At 32.6% G+C, this 19,062-nt stretch overlaps 1 protein-coding gene across 3 annotated transcripts in view; it reads left to right on the top strand.

The window, feature by feature from the left end:
• LOC131807047 (AMP deaminase 2-like) overlaps nucleotides 1-19,062 on the top strand; it is a 63,098-nt gene that overhangs the window by 9,301 nt on the left and 34,735 nt on the right. For 2 of the 3 annotated variants that reach the window (XM_059132060.1, XM_059132059.1), the window contains exons 1-2: nucleotides 1,322-1,488; nucleotides 13,454-13,894. The exons of the other annotated variant lie outside the window; for it this stretch is intronic. In XM_059132060.1, the coding sequence (XP_058988043.1) occupies nucleotides 13,642-13,894 (253 nt within the window). In that variant the 5' untranslated portion in view covers nucleotides 1,322-1,488; nucleotides 13,454-13,641. Of the gene's footprint in view, nucleotides 1-1,321; nucleotides 1,489-13,453; nucleotides 13,895-19,062 lie in introns of those variants that run through there. 3 annotated transcript variants of the gene reach the window in all.

Raw genomic sequence — 19,062 nt, 5'->3', positions numbered from 1 at the left:
AAAACTTTCACCAAAATGCTTTTGTACGCTTGTAAACACAATAATGAGCTGTCACTGGAATAATTTTAACAGCTGTCAGACAAATGGCTCAGAAATGACAGCAGTCTGAAGTTGATTGCGGCTTTTTTATCTCACCCTGTAATTATACAAGATATTGATCCTCTGTGTTGGAGATACTTCATGGAGTGGACCGATATAATCCATTTTGCAAAGTTGGAACAAAATTGGATTATCCTTTCTCTTTCTGTGTAGTAAATTATTTTGTTTGAAAATGTTGACGTTTTGTGGGGGAGGTACCAGAGGGCTGGACCGATATTGCCCATCTCCGAACTCGAACTAAGTTTGATAATAATATTACGATGTGCAAAGTTTGGATCAAATCGAATACTCCCTTCGAGAGTTATCGTCAGACAGACAGACGGACATCGCTAGATCGACTAAAGATGTCCTGAAATGGATTTGGTCTAGAGACCTAGGGTCTAAAACCGTTATTTCGATGAGGCACTGAATATCAAATGATATATATCCTCTCTGGTCATATAGATGAGGGTATAACTAGCCATATGGTTGAGGGTATAAAAATTAAATCTCAGAACGAAATGGGTTGACTATTAATTTATGCGGGCTGCATTATGAATTTAATTAAAAATGTCATGCATTTTAACTTTTTTCTATAGTTTCTAAAAAATCACCCTATAACATTTTTATTTTTCTGTCCCTATAACACTGCTGTCTTATCGAACCTCCCTCGAACAATACTTTGTGCAAAAAGTAACACCTCATTGTTTTTGTTGTTGTTCTTGCAAAGTAAAAAAAAACAAACAAATGGCTAAATTTATATCAAACACAAAGTTTTCATTTATTACTTCTCGCTGGCTGACTTTGTTGTTTTTTGCATGTGTGAGCTATAAAGGGGTCTAATTGGGAGGGTGCTGTCGAACGACGGAGAGCGGCATTTTGTTTGAATTTCCATTCATATGAGTACCAAACGAGCGAGCCATGACGATAATTACGTCAAATATAAATTGACGACATATCCACTACTCTGTACTTTAAATGACAATGAGGAGAGTCTACTCTAATTTCGTTCCCGGCAAAGGAAAAAACATGACAAGCACCAGTCCCACAACAAAAAAAGCACTTATCGACCGAAAACAAACATCTCTCCTATTTTCTTTTCTCTGTTGTGTTTTTTTTTTTGTTTTTGGTTCCCACACAAACAAACAAACAAAAGCACTCAGCCAGCTGATGGGGAGACCGACCAAAAACCCAGAGACCCTCGTTGCTTTGAAAAACAAAATTGTTTTGTTCAGTCAGTCAATCAGCAGGCGAAACAGTATTACTTCGTGTTGGAGCAGATATCAAAAAGAAAGATTGTGTCAAACGATAAACAAGGAATCAAGCAATAACAAAAGAAACAAAAAAAAATATTTTTTCAAAAATTTGACTTTTAAAAATTTTTAGTTTGATAATCCGTGTGTGTAATTTGTAAGTGTGTGCTCCGGCGAAATAATTTACAAAAATAATCAAAAAGTGAAACAAAATTGAAAAGAAATGCATCATTATGCAATTTGTGTTAAGCCAAATGACATTTGTCGGCAAAAGAAAAAAGACCCAATGGAAATTCATATAAAATGCCTTGTGACGTTTTAAATGACACGGACGCCATCAAAGCCAAGATTTGAATGCCGTGCATTGGAAATTAACTGCATCCTTTTATTGTCTCCAAACACCGCTCCCCCCATCAGCCAACCAACCAACCAATCTACGAAAAAACGGCCGCTGTCAGGTTTTTTGCTTTGTTTCTTTTTGGGTTGCCTCTCGAAAATTCAAGACGCATTTTCACATAATTTCTTTTGTGTATTTTGCGTCGTGGTCTGTCGACTTTCATAGATAAAATCATTGTCATCGTCGTCGCCATATCTGGATGATTATCATACATTTTTTGTTAAGAAAAACAAAAATTAAAATTTTATTGCATTTAAGAATTAAGAAAAATCAAAACAATAACACAATTGGGACAAGAACAAGAGAGAGAGTTGACATGGCATGATTCATTTTATTCGTTTCCCTCTCACATATTTTGTTCTCACGATTTTGCTCTATTTGTTTTGTTTACAACAGAGGTGGGAATGCTTAATTGCCAACAATTCGATTATAATTAAGAAAACAATAGAAATATTTAATAGAAAACAAGTAAGCAAAGGCTACAGTCGAGCGGGGCCGACCGTTGAATACCCTACAACACTATAATAACTGATACAGTTTATATAGGCGAGATACTCGAAAGAATTCCACAAGATATTGTGACAAATAATAAAAGAAAACCATCAGGTTTCGTTCTCTAATTTTCGAATAATAGCAACTTAAACTGCGTCTTTCCTGTATTTGTGAATTCTCCAAAAAGTCACTGGAATGGACATTTTCGTATTTTGTCTACAAAAGTTGGCAAACTCCCTTACACATTAAATATTTTTGGATGGCCATCCAAAACTGCTTGGCTTTTGCAATGTCCGGTAATCCCCATTCAAATGTGCGTGAGGATCGGGCGATAATTACGACCTGCCGACAATTTTGCAGTTTTTTGGTCCATTTCAACCCCTAAATATATGGCGATCATCTCCAAAAAGAGTAGGCTTCTATTCTGACCCTCATCTTATCCCAATGCAAAATTTTGTAAGGATCGGGCCATAAATGCGGTCTGCATATGATATCCTGATATTCTAACTACTTAGTTTTGTTAGCTGTAGAAATATTACCAAATGTTTAATTCAAAATGAAAATATGCCAAAAATATGACAAAATGGAAAAAATATGAGAAAATTTTACAAAATCAATATTTACATCTTTATGGAGATATTTTTATGCGATTTTTTAGACATTTTTTCTTTTCTGCCAAGAGGCCATTCTGAATTAATGAGAACTGTCGAAATCAGTTCAGCCGTTCTCGACATATAAGAGATCTTTCAAGCATATCTTCTTTGATAGACATATATATCGCACATATTTTGCTATATATCCGTTTTGTTGGATGTTAACATCAATGTAAAGATCAGAAGTAACCTTGTCATGGCTTTGTGATTTCGCCGGGATTTAAAATATTCGCGGTTTAATGAAAAATTTTGATTTTTTTCAACAAAAAAGATATGGTCTATTTTACCCGCTAAATATTATCCGATGACCATCAAAATTGGTAGGCTTCTTCCCCGCCCTAAACTCTAGCTACATGCGAAATTCCGCGTCGATTGGTCTATAATTGCTACTGCAAAATCCGACATTTTTTCAGTATTTGGTCCATTTCAACCCCTAAACATTTGGCGATCATCTCCAAAAGAAATAGGCTTCTATTCTGACCCTAACCCCACCTCCATTTTAAATTTCGTGAAGATCGGACCATAATTGCGACCTGTAGAGTGATTACAAATTAACATGGACAGACGGACAGACGGACGGACAGACGGACGGACGGACATACATAGCTAGTTCGACTCAGCTCGGCGAGCTAGGAAGATCCATATATACTTTCCTATATGGGAAACCAATATTTCGAGGTGTTACATAAATTCTGGCCCAATCAAACTTATAATACCCCCAACACATAGTGTTGTAGGGTATAATCAGAGAGTTTTGTTGTGTGGAAGAGTCTTATTATATGGACGAGTTCCATTTTATGTACAAGGAAACACAAGTACATTATGAGAGCAGTAGTGGGATTCTCTAAGTCATTATTTGAGTTACCGACAAAAATTTTTTGATATAAAAAAGAAGTTAAAGTTCACAACATTGGTATCTATCGATAGGTCTTAACGACTACTTTGATTTCGTCGCTAGCTTACCGAAAAATTTTGTTAATTACCGAAGTTATATGCATTTTAGGTTCACCCATGGTACAATGAAGAGAAGGTAGGCCAACTTTGAAAAAATTGCAAGTGTAGAGGTATACCTGTTTGGCTTGTAATGTCAGAATTAGTATCAAAACAATAAAAAATAAAACAACTTGTTGCATTTATTTTGAATAAATAATTGAAAACCGCGAAAACTGAATGAAAGGTCAACACTTCTTTTCAAAACCAGGTTCTATATATCTCTAAAGGATTATTTCGCTACAAAAACTCTAGATTTTGTCGATGCATACGATGAAATAAACATTTGGAAAACATCCGAATTTGAATGTTTTCTGAACAATTTTTTTGTTATTGAAAAGAAAACACATACGTAAACAAATAAAGATGTCATATTAAGCCAAGAAAATAAAAAAATTGAAATCATATGGTATCATAGCCCTACCTTGATATCATTGTACCATGGGTTCACCCATATTATTTTCTTGGCTTAATATGTCATCTTTATTTGTTTACGTATGTGTTTTCTTTTCAATAACAAAAAAATTGTTCAGAAAACATTCAAATTCAGATGTTTTCAAAGTGTTTATTTCATCGTATGCATTGACAAAATCTAGAGTTACCATGGGTTCACCGACTTTTGTCCGTAACTTAAAAACAAAGACCTAAAATGGTAAAGACTAGACAAAATGCATTCTGAGCAAATGGTTTGTGGCTATACTACCTTGAATAACAGTTCATGACAAAGGCATGTTAATATAAAAAACACAATTATAGGAAAGAATGACAAATAAAAGTTTGGATAAGCCAAAATATTAGTTTCAAAATTCTATTCCATATACCTTCCCAAACAATTGCATACTGCCTTAGCGGTTTAAATTGCTTAACATTGGTAACTATGTTGTTACGATATCATAACAACAGAGGTATTTTTCACAGGGTTGCCATATTTTACTCTGCCTTGTCCTATCTTTATACTTCTATGTCTTTGTTAAAAAATGAGTTAGAGAATTCCACTACAGATCAAAAAAAGACAAATACAAGATACGAAAAAATACCAAAAAATGTAAATAAAACAACAAGGAAAAAGCTGTAAGTTTGGCTGGGCCAAACTTTGAATGCCCTCCATCATTCGGAACGAATTTTGCAATTTTCAAAAAAAAAAAAAAAAAAAAAAAAACAGTAAAGAAAGCCTTAAAGTCGGGCGGGGCCGACTTTATGATACCCTACACCACTTTGCTAATTTAGTAGGGCTCCGTATAACAATTAAAAGTTTTTATGGGAGAATTCAATCATACACGCTATAAATATAAAAATAATTTAAAGTTCAAAGGACTAAATATGCCAAAGCATTTGTATTTTTTAAGTTCGGACTTGTATTGCCCATTTGGTGCATAATTAATTTGAAATCGGGGAGCTATATCCAAATCGGAACCGATCTTGATAAAATTTGGCAAAGATATTTCTGAGCTGTATTTGATATATTTCCCCAAATATTGTTGTTACAGAGTGCATATTACGGCGGAGGCCTAAAATAACAAATCGGATGAACAATAAATATTGGAGCTATAGCTATATCTGAACCGATTTCGATCAAATTTGGTATACTTATTTTCAGGCCTAATTTGGTTGTATGTGTAAAATTCCATACTATTCGGGCTGATATTACACGTTTGGTGCACAGTAAAAGTCAAATCGGACGAAGATATATATGGGAGCTTTATCTAAATTTTGACCGATTATCTCCAATTTCAATAGGGTTCGTCCTTGGGCCAAACAAATGATTTGTGCAACATTTCACCTGGATAGGGCAATAAATGCGAACTGTACTTTGTTTACAAAAATACATGGACAGACGGACATGCATAAATCGACTCAGAATGTGATTCTATGCAGATCATCAAAAGGAACTATGGGTCTATCTCGTTTCCTTTTGCCTGTTACAAACAAATGCCCAAAGACATATTACGCTGACCACCTTGTGGTGTAGGGTATAAAAAAATCAGTTAAAAAATATGTTAAAATCTTAAAATTACCGAATGTAGCTGTTATATTAGGACCTATATGACGACGTGGACCTGTATAGGCAACATTTATCATAAGCCATTAAAATATTCAAATGCGAAACTTGAAAAAAATTTGATGAATAATGTCGCTAAAATCATCAAAATACTGGATATCGGAAGGTGCCGTTATATGGGGGCTATACGAAGACGTGAACCTGCACGGACAATTTTCTGTCATAGGCTGTACGAACTTCAAATACTAAATTGGAAATAGTTCCGGTAAATAATGTCGCTAAAATCATCAAAATACCGAATATCGGGGGGTACTGTTATATGGGGGCTATACGAAGACGTGGACCTACATGGCCCATTTTCAATACCAAAAGTCCTGCAGACACAATACACATTTGAGTAAAATTTTAGCAGCCTACTTCATTTCGGAAGCTAGAGTGATGTCCACAGACGGGCAGAGGGATAGACGGACGGACATTGGTAAATCGACATAGAATTTTATGCTGATCAAGAATATATATACTTTGTTAGGTCTAAAATGTATATTTCGAGGTGTTACAAACGGAATGATAAACTTAATATACCCTCCATACTGTGGTGGAGGGTACAACAAATTAAAAAGAATCAGTCTGTTTTGTCGACAGATGTATACCCTCAGCCAATGATCAATTATTTAAATATATTTTGAATTCTGTTATGATAGTTCTCCTCTGTGGAGTAGGTTTCGAAGGAATGGGACAATATTGTCCATTTCGTATCGGACCTAAATAAATATGATATAAATAATGCGATGTTCCAGGTTTGGACAATACTTCCTTCACTTTATACGAGATATCTGATAATTTTTAGAAAATGTTAAAATGTGCGTGAGGTGCCAGATATATTCGAATTTTTGTGGAGGAGGTGCCAAAAGATCTTGGATCAATAAAAATACACCACCAGATCTTGGATCAATAAAAATATTTTGATGTGTGTAATTTGAAGACAATCGGACTCTTAAATCACACATTTTAAGAGTTATAATTTATGGGGGAGGTACTTGATATAGTGGACAGATATTGTCGACTTTCGCATCTGCCCTAGCACTAGTGAAAATATTAGGATTTTTTCTGTGAAGTAAATTATTTTCTTTGAAAATGTTGACATTTTATGTGGGAGGTCCCAGTAGGAGTGGACCGATATTGCATCTCCGAACACTATTTAAGTTTGACAATAATATTACGATGTGCCATATTTTGATCAAATCGGATACTCCTTCAAGAGTTATCGTGTGCACCAGCCAGAAGCATCGCTAGATCGACTTCAAATGTCTTGAAATGGATTTGGTCTAATTTATTTGAATTTATGTGAACGGAACTTGGGTTGATGTAAGGAGTTGGTTTTGGAAATCCTACGAAAGGTACTAAATGGTACTGATATAACTTAAAATCGAAAAATTCGCATTCGGGTAACTTTTAGTGTATTGGATTAAGAATCAAAGTTGGTTATGGGATTCTAATTCTATCCATCAGTGTATTCTTTCTGAATTACATAATTCTGGCTTTTCCTTCTGTCTTCAACACTGTGTCATTGCCTTGACCACATTTTACATTTAGTACGTTTGTAATCTTCTGGTTCGAATTTCCAATTTCATTCCCAGTTATCTGACCGCCGTGTTCCTAATTTTGGATTTCCTTAGTGCGGTATCTCAGAATATTGAAAATTTTGAATTTCTGACGTTTGCTAAAGATTTAGTATTTTTTAGTAGACTTTTCTTTCTTTCTTTTGGTTCGAATTTCTAAACTTACGGCATTTTGAGTTTTCGAATTCTAGCATTATCCGCTTCAATGATACAGCATTTTTTTTGTTTGTTCGCAAAATATTGTCATACATTATCTCAATTTCGCGGTATCTAACCGCTGCATACAATGACATACAATTCGGTAGGTTTTACCTAGATTTTTATCCTTTTGAATCCAATTCTTTAATTTCCACCCAGAATGTCAGTAATTTTAAAAATTTTTTAAATGATTTGGATAAAAACTAATAATGGAAAATGATTCATTTCAATTGATATGACCTAGATACATAAATGCACAAAAAAATAATTAAATCCACAATTTTGAAATCGGAAAAATAGAAAAAAATAAAGAAATATGACAAAAATTAATATCATGATAGTTCTAATTATGCGGGTAATTATGACAACGTTAAAAAAAGATTTATGCCACTCGTCGATCGCTAAGTGAGAAAAATTAGTGCAAATAATTTAAAGGGTACAGTGGCGTAGCCAAGACCTCTGAAAAATAATAATTATTATATTTTACTTATTTGGTTAATAGCTTGGCTTAAGGTCATTAAAAAACTATGTTTTTATTTTTGAATTTTTCCTTTTTTATTCATCCAATATTTCGATTTCCTCCGGAAATCATCTTCAGGGATCTGTTTTACAAAAAACACAAATTACAAACTGATTTTAACAATATATAACACAATAAATAACATACATTTTTAAAGTAAAAAGCTCGTCTATTGAGTTTAAATGTCACTATCAAACTAAGTTTTCTTTCGTCGGTGTTTATGAACTAGGCTTCTGTAAATGTGAGCACAATGGTCTGTATCGTAAAACAGATCCCTGAAGATGATTTCCGGAGGAAATCGAAATATTGGATGAATAAAAAAGGAAAAATTCAAAAATAAAAACATAGTTTTTTAATGACCTTAAGCCAAGCTATTAACCAAATAAGTAAAATAAATATAACAGGTCAACAATATACAACAACAACATAATTATTATATATATATTTGTTTGCTCCCATTCAAATAAGTCAGACTACGCCAGTGCTTGAAGTGTAAAAATAGAAATTGAATTTGCTAAATTTGCATATTATTCCAAGGCGGCTGGTGTCTTTGGCATCGCTGGTGTGGGAGTATTTTTGCATATCGCGATGACAATTTTTGAGTGTGTGGCATTACGTTTTTCAGATGCTAATGCTGATTATAATTAGCGTGCAATTTATAAAGTAACATTTGAGTGCAAAGAAATCTAAATCATCTCTGGGGCATAGACATTTGATTTTGTGACCGTAAATATTTTTCTAAGAAAAAAATTGGTTTTTTATGGTTGTCGATCAAAAAAATAAATAAAAAAATATATAAAATAAAATAATAATGCTAATAATAATAATAACAATAATGATAAATAATAATACTAGTAATAATCATAATAATTGTAATAATAATCATAATATTCTATATTTATAAAGGACTGACTTATCGATTCACCAAAGTCCAGACGAAACGACTACAAACGGCTATAATCTTGAAATTTTTGATTACGGTCACTCCTGGTCCGAAGGGGTCATATAAGGCTGAGTTTTTGGAAATTCGTAATAGAACGTCACGAAAAGTATTAAAAGGTACTAAATATGTTACCCTCTGCACAACTCTTAAATTTGGAATGTGGGTTACTGAGTGTAAGGGTTTTTGGAAATTCGCACAATAAGTGTACAAAAAGTACTAAAATTGACTACATTTGGTACCTTTTCGTATCATGAGAACGAATAGAGCTAAAAACTAAATTTGGAATGGGAATCAAGGTTAAGGATTAGGGTCGATGCAAGGAGGTAGCTTTAGAAGTGTGTACTTGTGTATACGAAAAGTACTAAACGGTACAAAGTTTGAATTTGGAGCAACGGATGGAGAAGGAATTCAGAAATTTAAAATCAATATTACTGGCGGAGTGTACATGTGTACTAAATTTGGTACAATTTAAATCTTGTGTGAACCAGTAGAATTGGAATCCTGAAATTTGAAAATAAGATTTCTATTGGACTGTATGAAAATTAGTTATGAAAATTAGTACTTAAGTGTACTAAATTTGGTGCAATTTGGATTTGGACTAGTATCCTGAAAATTGGAAATAAGATTACTGTCAGAGTGTAGGATTGGGATATGTAGGTTGTTTTGGAAATTTGTACTTATATGTACTAAAATGTACTAAATTTGGTACAATTTAGATTTAAGTGAACATATAGAGCTTGAATCCTGAAATTGGGAATTAACATTGCTGTTGAAGTGTAGGATTATGTTATGTGGGAGGCGTACTTCGTACTTTTCGGTACTATATGATACTGTAATTGGTAAAAATTGGAATTGTGATGAATCCATTGAGTTGGAATTCTAAAATTTGGAATGGGAGTCACTGATGAAGTGCAGGATATATGTATCCAAAGGTGTTTAGAAATTCGAGATTTATGGTTGTGAAAAGTTCTCAAATGGTACTAAACTTCTAAAATTGTGCCATTTGATATAATGTGAACGGATAGAGCTAAAAATTTGATATTTGGTATGAGGATCAAGAATGGAATTAAGTTTGTTGTATGAAGGAGAATTTGGAAATGTGTACTAAAGGTACGAACTGTACAAAATACTACTAAATTTGGAACAGTTTGGTTTAGGGTGAACGCATTAAGATGAAAACTTGAAATTTCGGTGGTCGCTTTCTGATAGAAAATTTGTTTTGAAATATGTACTACAAGCGCACAAAAAGTGTTAAATAGTACCATATTTGGTTCAATTTGGTATTGAGTGAACATATGGTGTTTGAAATCTTAAATAATCAGGTATTAGGGTCACTGTTCTTGTGTAGCCTTGACATATGGAGGTGGTCTCGGAAATATGTACTATTATTGTAAGAAAAGCACTGAATGGTACTATATTTGGTATTGGGTGAAGGGATAGAGAAAAATTTATCAATTTCATATTTAGATATCTGTTGGTGTCTGAGTTTGAGATTTGTTGGTGGTTTAATAATGCGTCCCATATTTGTACGAAAAGTACTAAATGGTACTAAATTTGGTATTGAGTGAAAGAAATTTGAAAATCTGAAATTTTGAATGAAAGCCCTTGATTTTGTGTAGGATAGTCAAAATAAAGTTTTTTTTTTTTTTAAATTCTAACAATACTTGTACCAAAAGTACAAAAATGCACTAAATTTGGTACAATTTGAATTTATGTGAACAGATAGTGGTAGAATATTGAATTTTGGTATGAGAATTAATTTTTGTAGATGGGGTTTAGGAAATGTGTAATAAATTTAGTACAATTCCGTTTTGGGTGAACGATAGAAGCTGGTAACGAAAGGCACTAATATTGCTTGAAATCTGATATTTCGTATTAGGATCACTGTTAGTGCATAGGATTGAGATTTAAAGTTGGTTTTGGACATGTGTACTATTATAGTACGAAAAGTACTGAATGGTACTCATTTGGTACTGGGTGAAGGAATATGTATAGGGTAATAGGTAGTTTGTCATATTTAGGTTACTGTTGATATCTGTGTTTGAGATTTGGCGGTAGTTTTGCAAATGCGTCCGAAATTTCTACGAAAAGTATTAAATGCTACTAAATTTGGTATTGTGTTAAGGGATAGGGCTGGAATCCTCAAATTTGATATTCAGATTTCTGTTGGTATCTGGAATTGAGATATGGAGGTAGTTTTGGAAATGAGTGCAATAATTGTACGAATAGTGAAGGGATAGGGCTGGACTCCACAAATTTGGTGTTCTGGTTTCTGTTGGTATCTGGAATTGAGATATGGAGGTGGTTTTCGAAATGTGTACTATAATTGTACGAAAAGTACTAATTTGGGTATTGGGTGAAGGAATAGAGCTGAAATCCTGAAAATGGATATTGAGGCATCTGTTGGTATCTAGGATTGAAATGCGTACTATAATTTGGAAATGTCTACTATACTTGTTCGAAAAGTACTTAATGGTATTAAATTTAGGTGAATAGAGCTGGAATCCAGAAATTTGATGTTGAGGTCTCTGTTGGTATCTTGGATTAAAATTTGGATGCTTCTAATTTGAGATCACTATTGGTGTTTAGGGTGGAGAAATTGACACTGTTTTGGATATGCGCATTAAATGTTACTAAATTTGGTATTGGGTAAAAGGATAGGGCTGAAATTCTGAAATTTGATATTGAGGTCATTGTTGATTTCTGTGGTTTACACATGGAGACGTTGAAATAGTTTTAGATCGAAAAATTAGATGTGGGTCCACGTCTTCGTATAGCCCCTCTATAACGGTACCACCCGATATTCGGTATTTTCATGATTTTAGCGACATTATTTACCGGAATTGTTTCAAATTTAGTATTTGAAGTTCGTAATGAATACTACAGCCTATGACAGACAATTGTCTATGCAGGTCCACGTCTTTGCATAGCCCCCATATAACGATATCCTTCAATATTTGGTTTTTTGATGATTTTAGCGACATTATTTACCAGAATTGTTTCAAATTTCGCATTTGAAGTTCGTAATGGATACTACAGCCTGTGACAGAAAATTGTTTGTGCGGGTCCACGTCTTCGTATAGCCCCCATACAACGGAACCCCCGATGTTCGGTATTTTGATGATTTTAGCGACATTATTAACCGGAATTGTTTAAAATTTGGTATTTGAAGTTCGTTATGGGAACTACAGTCTGTGACAGAAAATTGTCGGTGCGGGTCCAGTTTCGAATTTGAATATGGTAATGGCTTATGACAAACAATGCATATGTATGTCCACGTCGTATAGACCCCAATATAACGGCTATATTCGGTATTTTTAAAATTTTAATTTGTTAAGGATTTTATTTTTTGAAAATTTCCAAATTCGTTGTAAATGGTGGAGGGTATTAAAAGTTCGGCCCGGCCGAACTTACTGCTTTTTAACTTGTTAAGATTTTAACAGAATTTTTAACGGACTTCATTTTTTTGAAAATTGCAAAATTTGTACCAAATGGTGGAGGGTATTCAAAGTTCAGCCCGGCCGAACTTACAGCTTTCGTACTGGTTTTTATTTAAGTTTTTAACCGTTGATAGAGAACAGTACATTACTTGGGAACTATTCGAATTCTTTCAGTGCAAAATTTCACTCTGGCAATTTTTCCTTTAATATTTTATGTGTGGGAATTTTCCTTTAAATATGCCATCTTGTGTGGCCATCTCTGGCTGTGATTTTCCTCAATTGCCATGACGTCAGTCAGTCCGAGGCATGTTATTTATTACGACGTGCGACAGCTTGACGGTCCGCCCGGTGGCCCGATTTAAGTGTGATGCACTTTATTTATTGTTTGTCGAAATGTTAATTTCGAAATTTTTGAAAAAAAGTTTATTGAAAACATCTGTATAAACAAGCAGTTGTATTTTATATATATTTTTTATATTATAATAAATAAATATATTTTTAAATTAAATTTTTTTATATGAGACAAAAAAATACAAAGTATTTAATTTTAATAGGGTTTTCTTATAATTGGCAATAGAATTTGGTGATTTTCTTTTTTTCTTGGTATTTCAATTCAGAGACAAAGGGAAATGTGGGTTGTTTGTTTATTTGTTGGGTTAATTATTCTCTGAAAACAAGAAAATGGTCATTGTTTTACAAAGCAAGTGTAGGGGAGGGGTTGGGAAAACCCTCACCTACATTCAAAATAATTCATACATTCCCAGAACAACATTATCCAATAGCTTGGAATCGATTGGTTGCTTGGCTGACTGGCTGGCTGGCCGGAGTGTCATTAATAATATCACCTTAATTTTGTGTAATTTCTACGAAGTGTCTACGACTGACATCAATAAACAAAGTTAACAAATAAATTTTACCAAAAGGAATAACAACAACCATACAATACAAGGTATTCCCCTCTTTGAACAAAAGAAAAAAAGGAAACTAATTGTTGTGTATTTACCAGCAAAGAAGGAATAAAACAAATAAACAAAGGAAGAAAAAAAAAACAAACAAATAATGAGTTCGCGTGGCGTTTTAATTGCTACCGATTCCATGGAATCAATGGATATTCAAGTGTTGGATCCCTACAATGTCCGCACCCCGAAAACACCCCCGCTTCACTTGAACATCAGCAGCAGTGAAGACATTGGCTTTCCAACGAGCGCTCCCAACACCGGCAATCGCAGTGGCAGTGCTACACCCTGCCTGCTGGTTTGCAAGTGTTTCAGCGATTTAAAGCTGTCCAAGTGCAAGTGTCAACCGAATGAAGGTTAGTATTTAAGAAAATCAAATTTGTTCGTATTAAAAGAAGTGGGAAATTCGAAATATTTTTTTTTATTTTTCACCTTTTGATGGCCTATAAAAATATACATTTTTATGGTGTCTAAAGAAAATGTGACTTGAACAAAATTTATAAATATGGTTCCTAAAAATAAGAAGTCCTAAAAAAATTGAATAATAATTTATTAAAACTCAATTAAAGAAATTGAATGAAAATCTCCAATTCGATCTTTTTGGAAAAATACGAATTGATTGGTACTAAAGTTGTTTTAAATACATTTTGAAATACAGGGTGAGATGATAAAACTGCAGCCAACTTCAGACTGTTGTCATTTATGAGCCACTCGTTCGACAGCCGTTTTTCCAGTGACAGCTCATTATATTGTTTACAAGCGTACAAAAACATTTTAGTGAGAATTTTCCAGAAAAAAAGTGATGGAATTCAATCGTGATAGTGTGATTTCTTTAAAAATCGTCGATTAGTGGACAGTTGGTCCTCGAAAAATATTGCTTAAAAATTGCCGAATATTGGTGTGTTTTTCCTTGAAAAATGATGGTCCATGAAATCTATTCCTTAAAAAATCCACGCCACGAAAAAAAAATTCTTTAAAAAATCCACGCCACGAAAAAAAAATTCTTTAAAAAATCCACGCCACGAAAAAAATTCTTAAAAAATCCACGCCACGAAAAAAAAAAAATTCTTTTAAAAATCCACGCCACGAAAAAAAAAATTCTTTAAAAAATCCACGAATATTGGTCTGATGACCCTTGAAAAATATTCTTTAAAAAAGCCACGAATATTGGTCTGATGACCCTTGAAAAATATTCTTTAAAAAATCCACGAATATTGGTCTGATGACCCTTGAAAAATATTCTTTAAAAAAGCCACGAATATTGGTCTGATGACCCTTGAAAAATATTCTTTAAAAAATCCACGAATATTGGTTTGATGACCCTTGAAAAATATTCTTTAAAAAATCCACGAATATTGGTCTGATGACCCTTGAAAATATTCTTTAAAAAATCCACGAATATTGGTCTGATGACCCTTGAAAAATATTCTTTAAAAAATCCACGAATATTGGTCTGATGACCCTTGAAAAATATTCTTTAAAAAATTCACGAATATTGGTCTGATGACCCTTGAAAAATATTCTTTAAAAAATCCACGAATATTGGTCTGATGACCCTTGAAAAATATTCTTTAAAAAATTCACGAATATTGGTCTGATGACCCTTGAAAAATATTCTTTAAAAAATCCACGAATATTGGTCTGATGACCCTTGAAAAATATTCTTTAAAAAATCCACGAATATTGGTCTGATGACCCTTGAAAAATATTCTTTAAAAAATTCCACGAATATTGGTCTGATGACCCTTGAAAAATATTCTTTAAAAAATCCACGAATATTGGTCTGATGACCCTTGAAAAATATTCTTTAAAAAATCCACGAATATTGGTCTGATGACCCTTGAAAAATATTCTTTAAAAAATCCACGAATATTGGTCTGATGACCCTTGAAAAATATTCTTTAAAAAATCCACGAATATTGGTCTGATGACCCTTGAAAAATATTCTTTAAAAAATCCACGAATATTGGTCTGATGACCCTTGAAAAATATTCTTTAAAAAATCCACGAATATTGGTCTAATGACCCTTGAAAAATATTCTTTCAAAAATCCACGAATATTGGTCTGATGACCCTTGAAAAATATTCTTTAAAAAATCCACGAATATTGGTCTGATGACCCTTGAAAAATATTCTTTAAAAAATCCACGACTATTGGTCTGATGACCCTTGAAAAATATTCTTTAAAAAATCCACGAATATTGGTCTGATGACCCTTGAAAAATATTCTTTAAAAAATCCACGAATATTGGTCTGATGACCCTTGAAAAATATTCTTTAAAAAATCCACGAATATTGGTCGGATGACCCTTGAAAAATATTCTTTAAAAATCCACGAATATTGGTCTGATGACCCTTGAAAAATATTCTTTAAAAAATCCACGAATATTGGTCTGATGACCCTTGAAAAATATTCTTTAAGAAATCCACGAATATTGGTCTGATGACCCTTGAAAAATATTCTTTAAAAAATCTACGAATATTGGTCTGATGACCCTTGAAAAATATTCTTTAAAAATCCACGAATATTGGTCTGATGACCCTTGAAAAATATTCTTTAAAAAATCCACGAATATTGGTCTGATGACCCTTGAAAATATTCTTTAAAAAATCCACGAATATTGGTCTGATGACCCTTGAAAAATATTCTTTAAAAAATCCACGATTTTTGGTCTGATGACCCTTGAAAAATATTCTTTAAAAAATCCACGATTTTTGGTCTGATGACCTTTGAAAAATATTCTTTAAAAAATCCACGAATATTGGTCTGATGACCCTTGAAAATATTCTTTAAAAAATCCACGAATATTGGTCTGATGACCCTTGAAAAATATTCTTTAAAAAATCCACGAATATTGGTCTGATGACCCTTGAAAAATATTCTTTAAAAAATCCACGAATATTGGTCTGATGAGGCTTGAAAAATATTCTTTAAAAAATCCACGAATATTGGTCTGATGACCCTTGAAAAATATTCTTTAAAAAATCCACGAATATTGGTCTGATGACCCCTGAAAAATATTCTTTAAAAAATCCACGAATATTGGCCTGATGACCCTTGAAAAATATTCTTTAAAAAATCCACGAATATTGGTTTGATAATCCTTAAAAAGTATTTTTTACAAAAGCCACGATTTTTGGTCTGATGGCCCTTGAAACATATTTATTTTAAAAATTTTTAAATCCAATTTTAGATGGTTCCCATATATATTTGTTAAAAGACTTGGTGGTCCAAAAAAGTTTTTTTTTGAATTTTCCTAAGAGTTCCAAATATATGTTTCTAAAAAATATTTTTTTTATATGACATAAAAATAATTTATTTAAAAAATCCAAGCGGTATTGATTCAAAGATTGAAAAACATATTTTAAAAAAATCTACCTTAATTGCTGGGAAAATGTTCTTTTCTTTTAAAAAACCAGCTCTTTGGGGGAATTTTATTTAGAACGTATCTGTCCCCCATCATTTTCGAAATGAGTCAAAGACCATTTAACCCATATAAAAAAAAGAAAACACAGAACTACGAAACTGTGGCCAAATATTTATCTAAGAATTTATCATTATTTGTTCGTTGCATGACCGCGACATACCAAAAAGACAATTTGCTTACAATTTACACCACAATTCGCCACAAAATTAATGGCAAGCGGTAAGCGTCATTAAACGAAATGAAAACGAATGAAAGAAAGGAAAATTTTTGGCAAAACGGAATGTCGTCTAAATAGAATTCTCAAACACCCCAAAAATAAATGAGGGCCGCGGCGCTATTACGTTTGTTTGAATTTTTAAATGCATTTTGTAAAGGACATTGGCGTGGAAAGGTACATTTAGAGGGGGACTAATTTCTATTCAAAAAAAACTCTGCCAAAAAAATTATCAGCGTCAAACAGAAAAAAATCTAAAAATTATTCTTTTTAACCCCTTTTATATTAAATAATGAAAAATTAGAAAAAATAATAAATTAAAAAATAAATAAAAAATATTTTTTAAGTTATAATATTAAACTAAAATTGTTAATGGTCTTCAAATAAATCAAGTAATTATTTAAACAAAAATTTTTGATCTAATGTCCCATAGAGAAATATATGAAATTGGCGACATTTCTCTCTCCCTGAGACTTTTATTATTTTTAAGTCAGCCACCCTCCCAACTGGGTAATCTACCTACACCACTGGTTGGCACACCATAGTGTTTACCTACAAAATTTATAAATAATACAATAATTGTTAATACAATTAATTTATTACCAATTACTCCATGCGGCTCGCTATGTCAAACCTTTTTTTTAATGGAGCTGATAATCAATCATAGAAATGTCTCAATTGAATATTTTTTAAGGCCCAGCAGGGGTTGGGTAGATATATTTATCAACTCTTTAAAAAAATTCAAATATTGTGTGTGTTCTGAGCTAGCTGCTAATTGCTCAATATATAAATGGGTTGATTGTAATTGATTAGCGCCACAGAGGTTATATATAAAAATTCCTCTTGGGGGTTGCTATCACAAATAAATAGAATATTAACTGATAAGAATCGTGCTATAAATAATTCAAATCTGTTTGATATGTGGAGATAGTAAATCTCATTTCAAACAGATTAGAAATGTCAGATATAGTAGCCATCATCACCAAGTCATGGAGGGGAGGGTGGGGTAAATAATTCTGGTTTGGGGGCCTAAAAAATACTACTAAAATAATTGGTCTGAAGATCCTTGAAAAATATTCTTTTGAAAAATCCACGTTTATTGGTCTGAAGATCCTTGAAAAATATTCTTTTGAAAAATCCACGTTTATTGGTCTGAAGATCCTTGAAAAATATTCTTTTGAAAAATCCACGTTTATTGGTGTGAAGATCCTTGAAAAATATTCTTTTGAAAAATCCACGTTTATTGGTCTGAAGATCCTTGAAAAATATTCTTTTGAAAAATCCACGTTTATTGGTCTGAAGATCCTTGAAAAATATTCGTTTGAAAAATCCACGTTTATTGGTCTGAAGATCCTTGAAAAATATTCTTTTAAAAAATCCACGTTTATTGGTCTGAAGATCCTTGAAAAATATTCTTTTGAAAAATCCACGTTTATTGGTGTGAAGATCCTTGAAAAATATTCTTTTGAAAAATCCACGTTTATTGGTGTGAAGATCCTTGAAAAATATTCTTTTGAAAAATCCACGTTTATTGGTCTGAAGATCCTTGAAAAATATTCTTTTGAAAAATCCACGTTTATTGGTCTGAAGATCCTTGAAAAATATTCGTTTGAAAAATCCACGTTTATTGGTCTGAAGATCCTTGAAAAATATTCTTTTAAAAAATCCACGTTTATTGGTCTGAAGATCCTTGAAAAATATTTTTTTAAAAAATCCACGTTTATTGGTCTCAGGGTCCTTAAAAAATATTGTTTAAAAAATCCACGTTTATTGGTCTCATGGTCCTTAAAAAATATTGTTTAAAAAATCCACGTTTATTGGTGGTTATGGTCCTTAAAAAAATATTGTTTAAAAAATCCACGTTTATTGGTCTCATGGTCCT

The sequence above is a fragment of the Musca domestica genome, unplaced genomic scaffold (genome assembly GCF_030504385.1).
Source record: "Musca domestica strain aabys unplaced genomic scaffold, Musca_domestica.polishedcontigs.V.1.1 95, whole genome shotgun sequence".
NCBI lineage: Eukaryota > Metazoa > Arthropoda > Insecta > Diptera > Muscidae > Musca > Musca domestica.
This window is presented reverse-complemented; position numbering and strand designations above follow the sequence as displayed.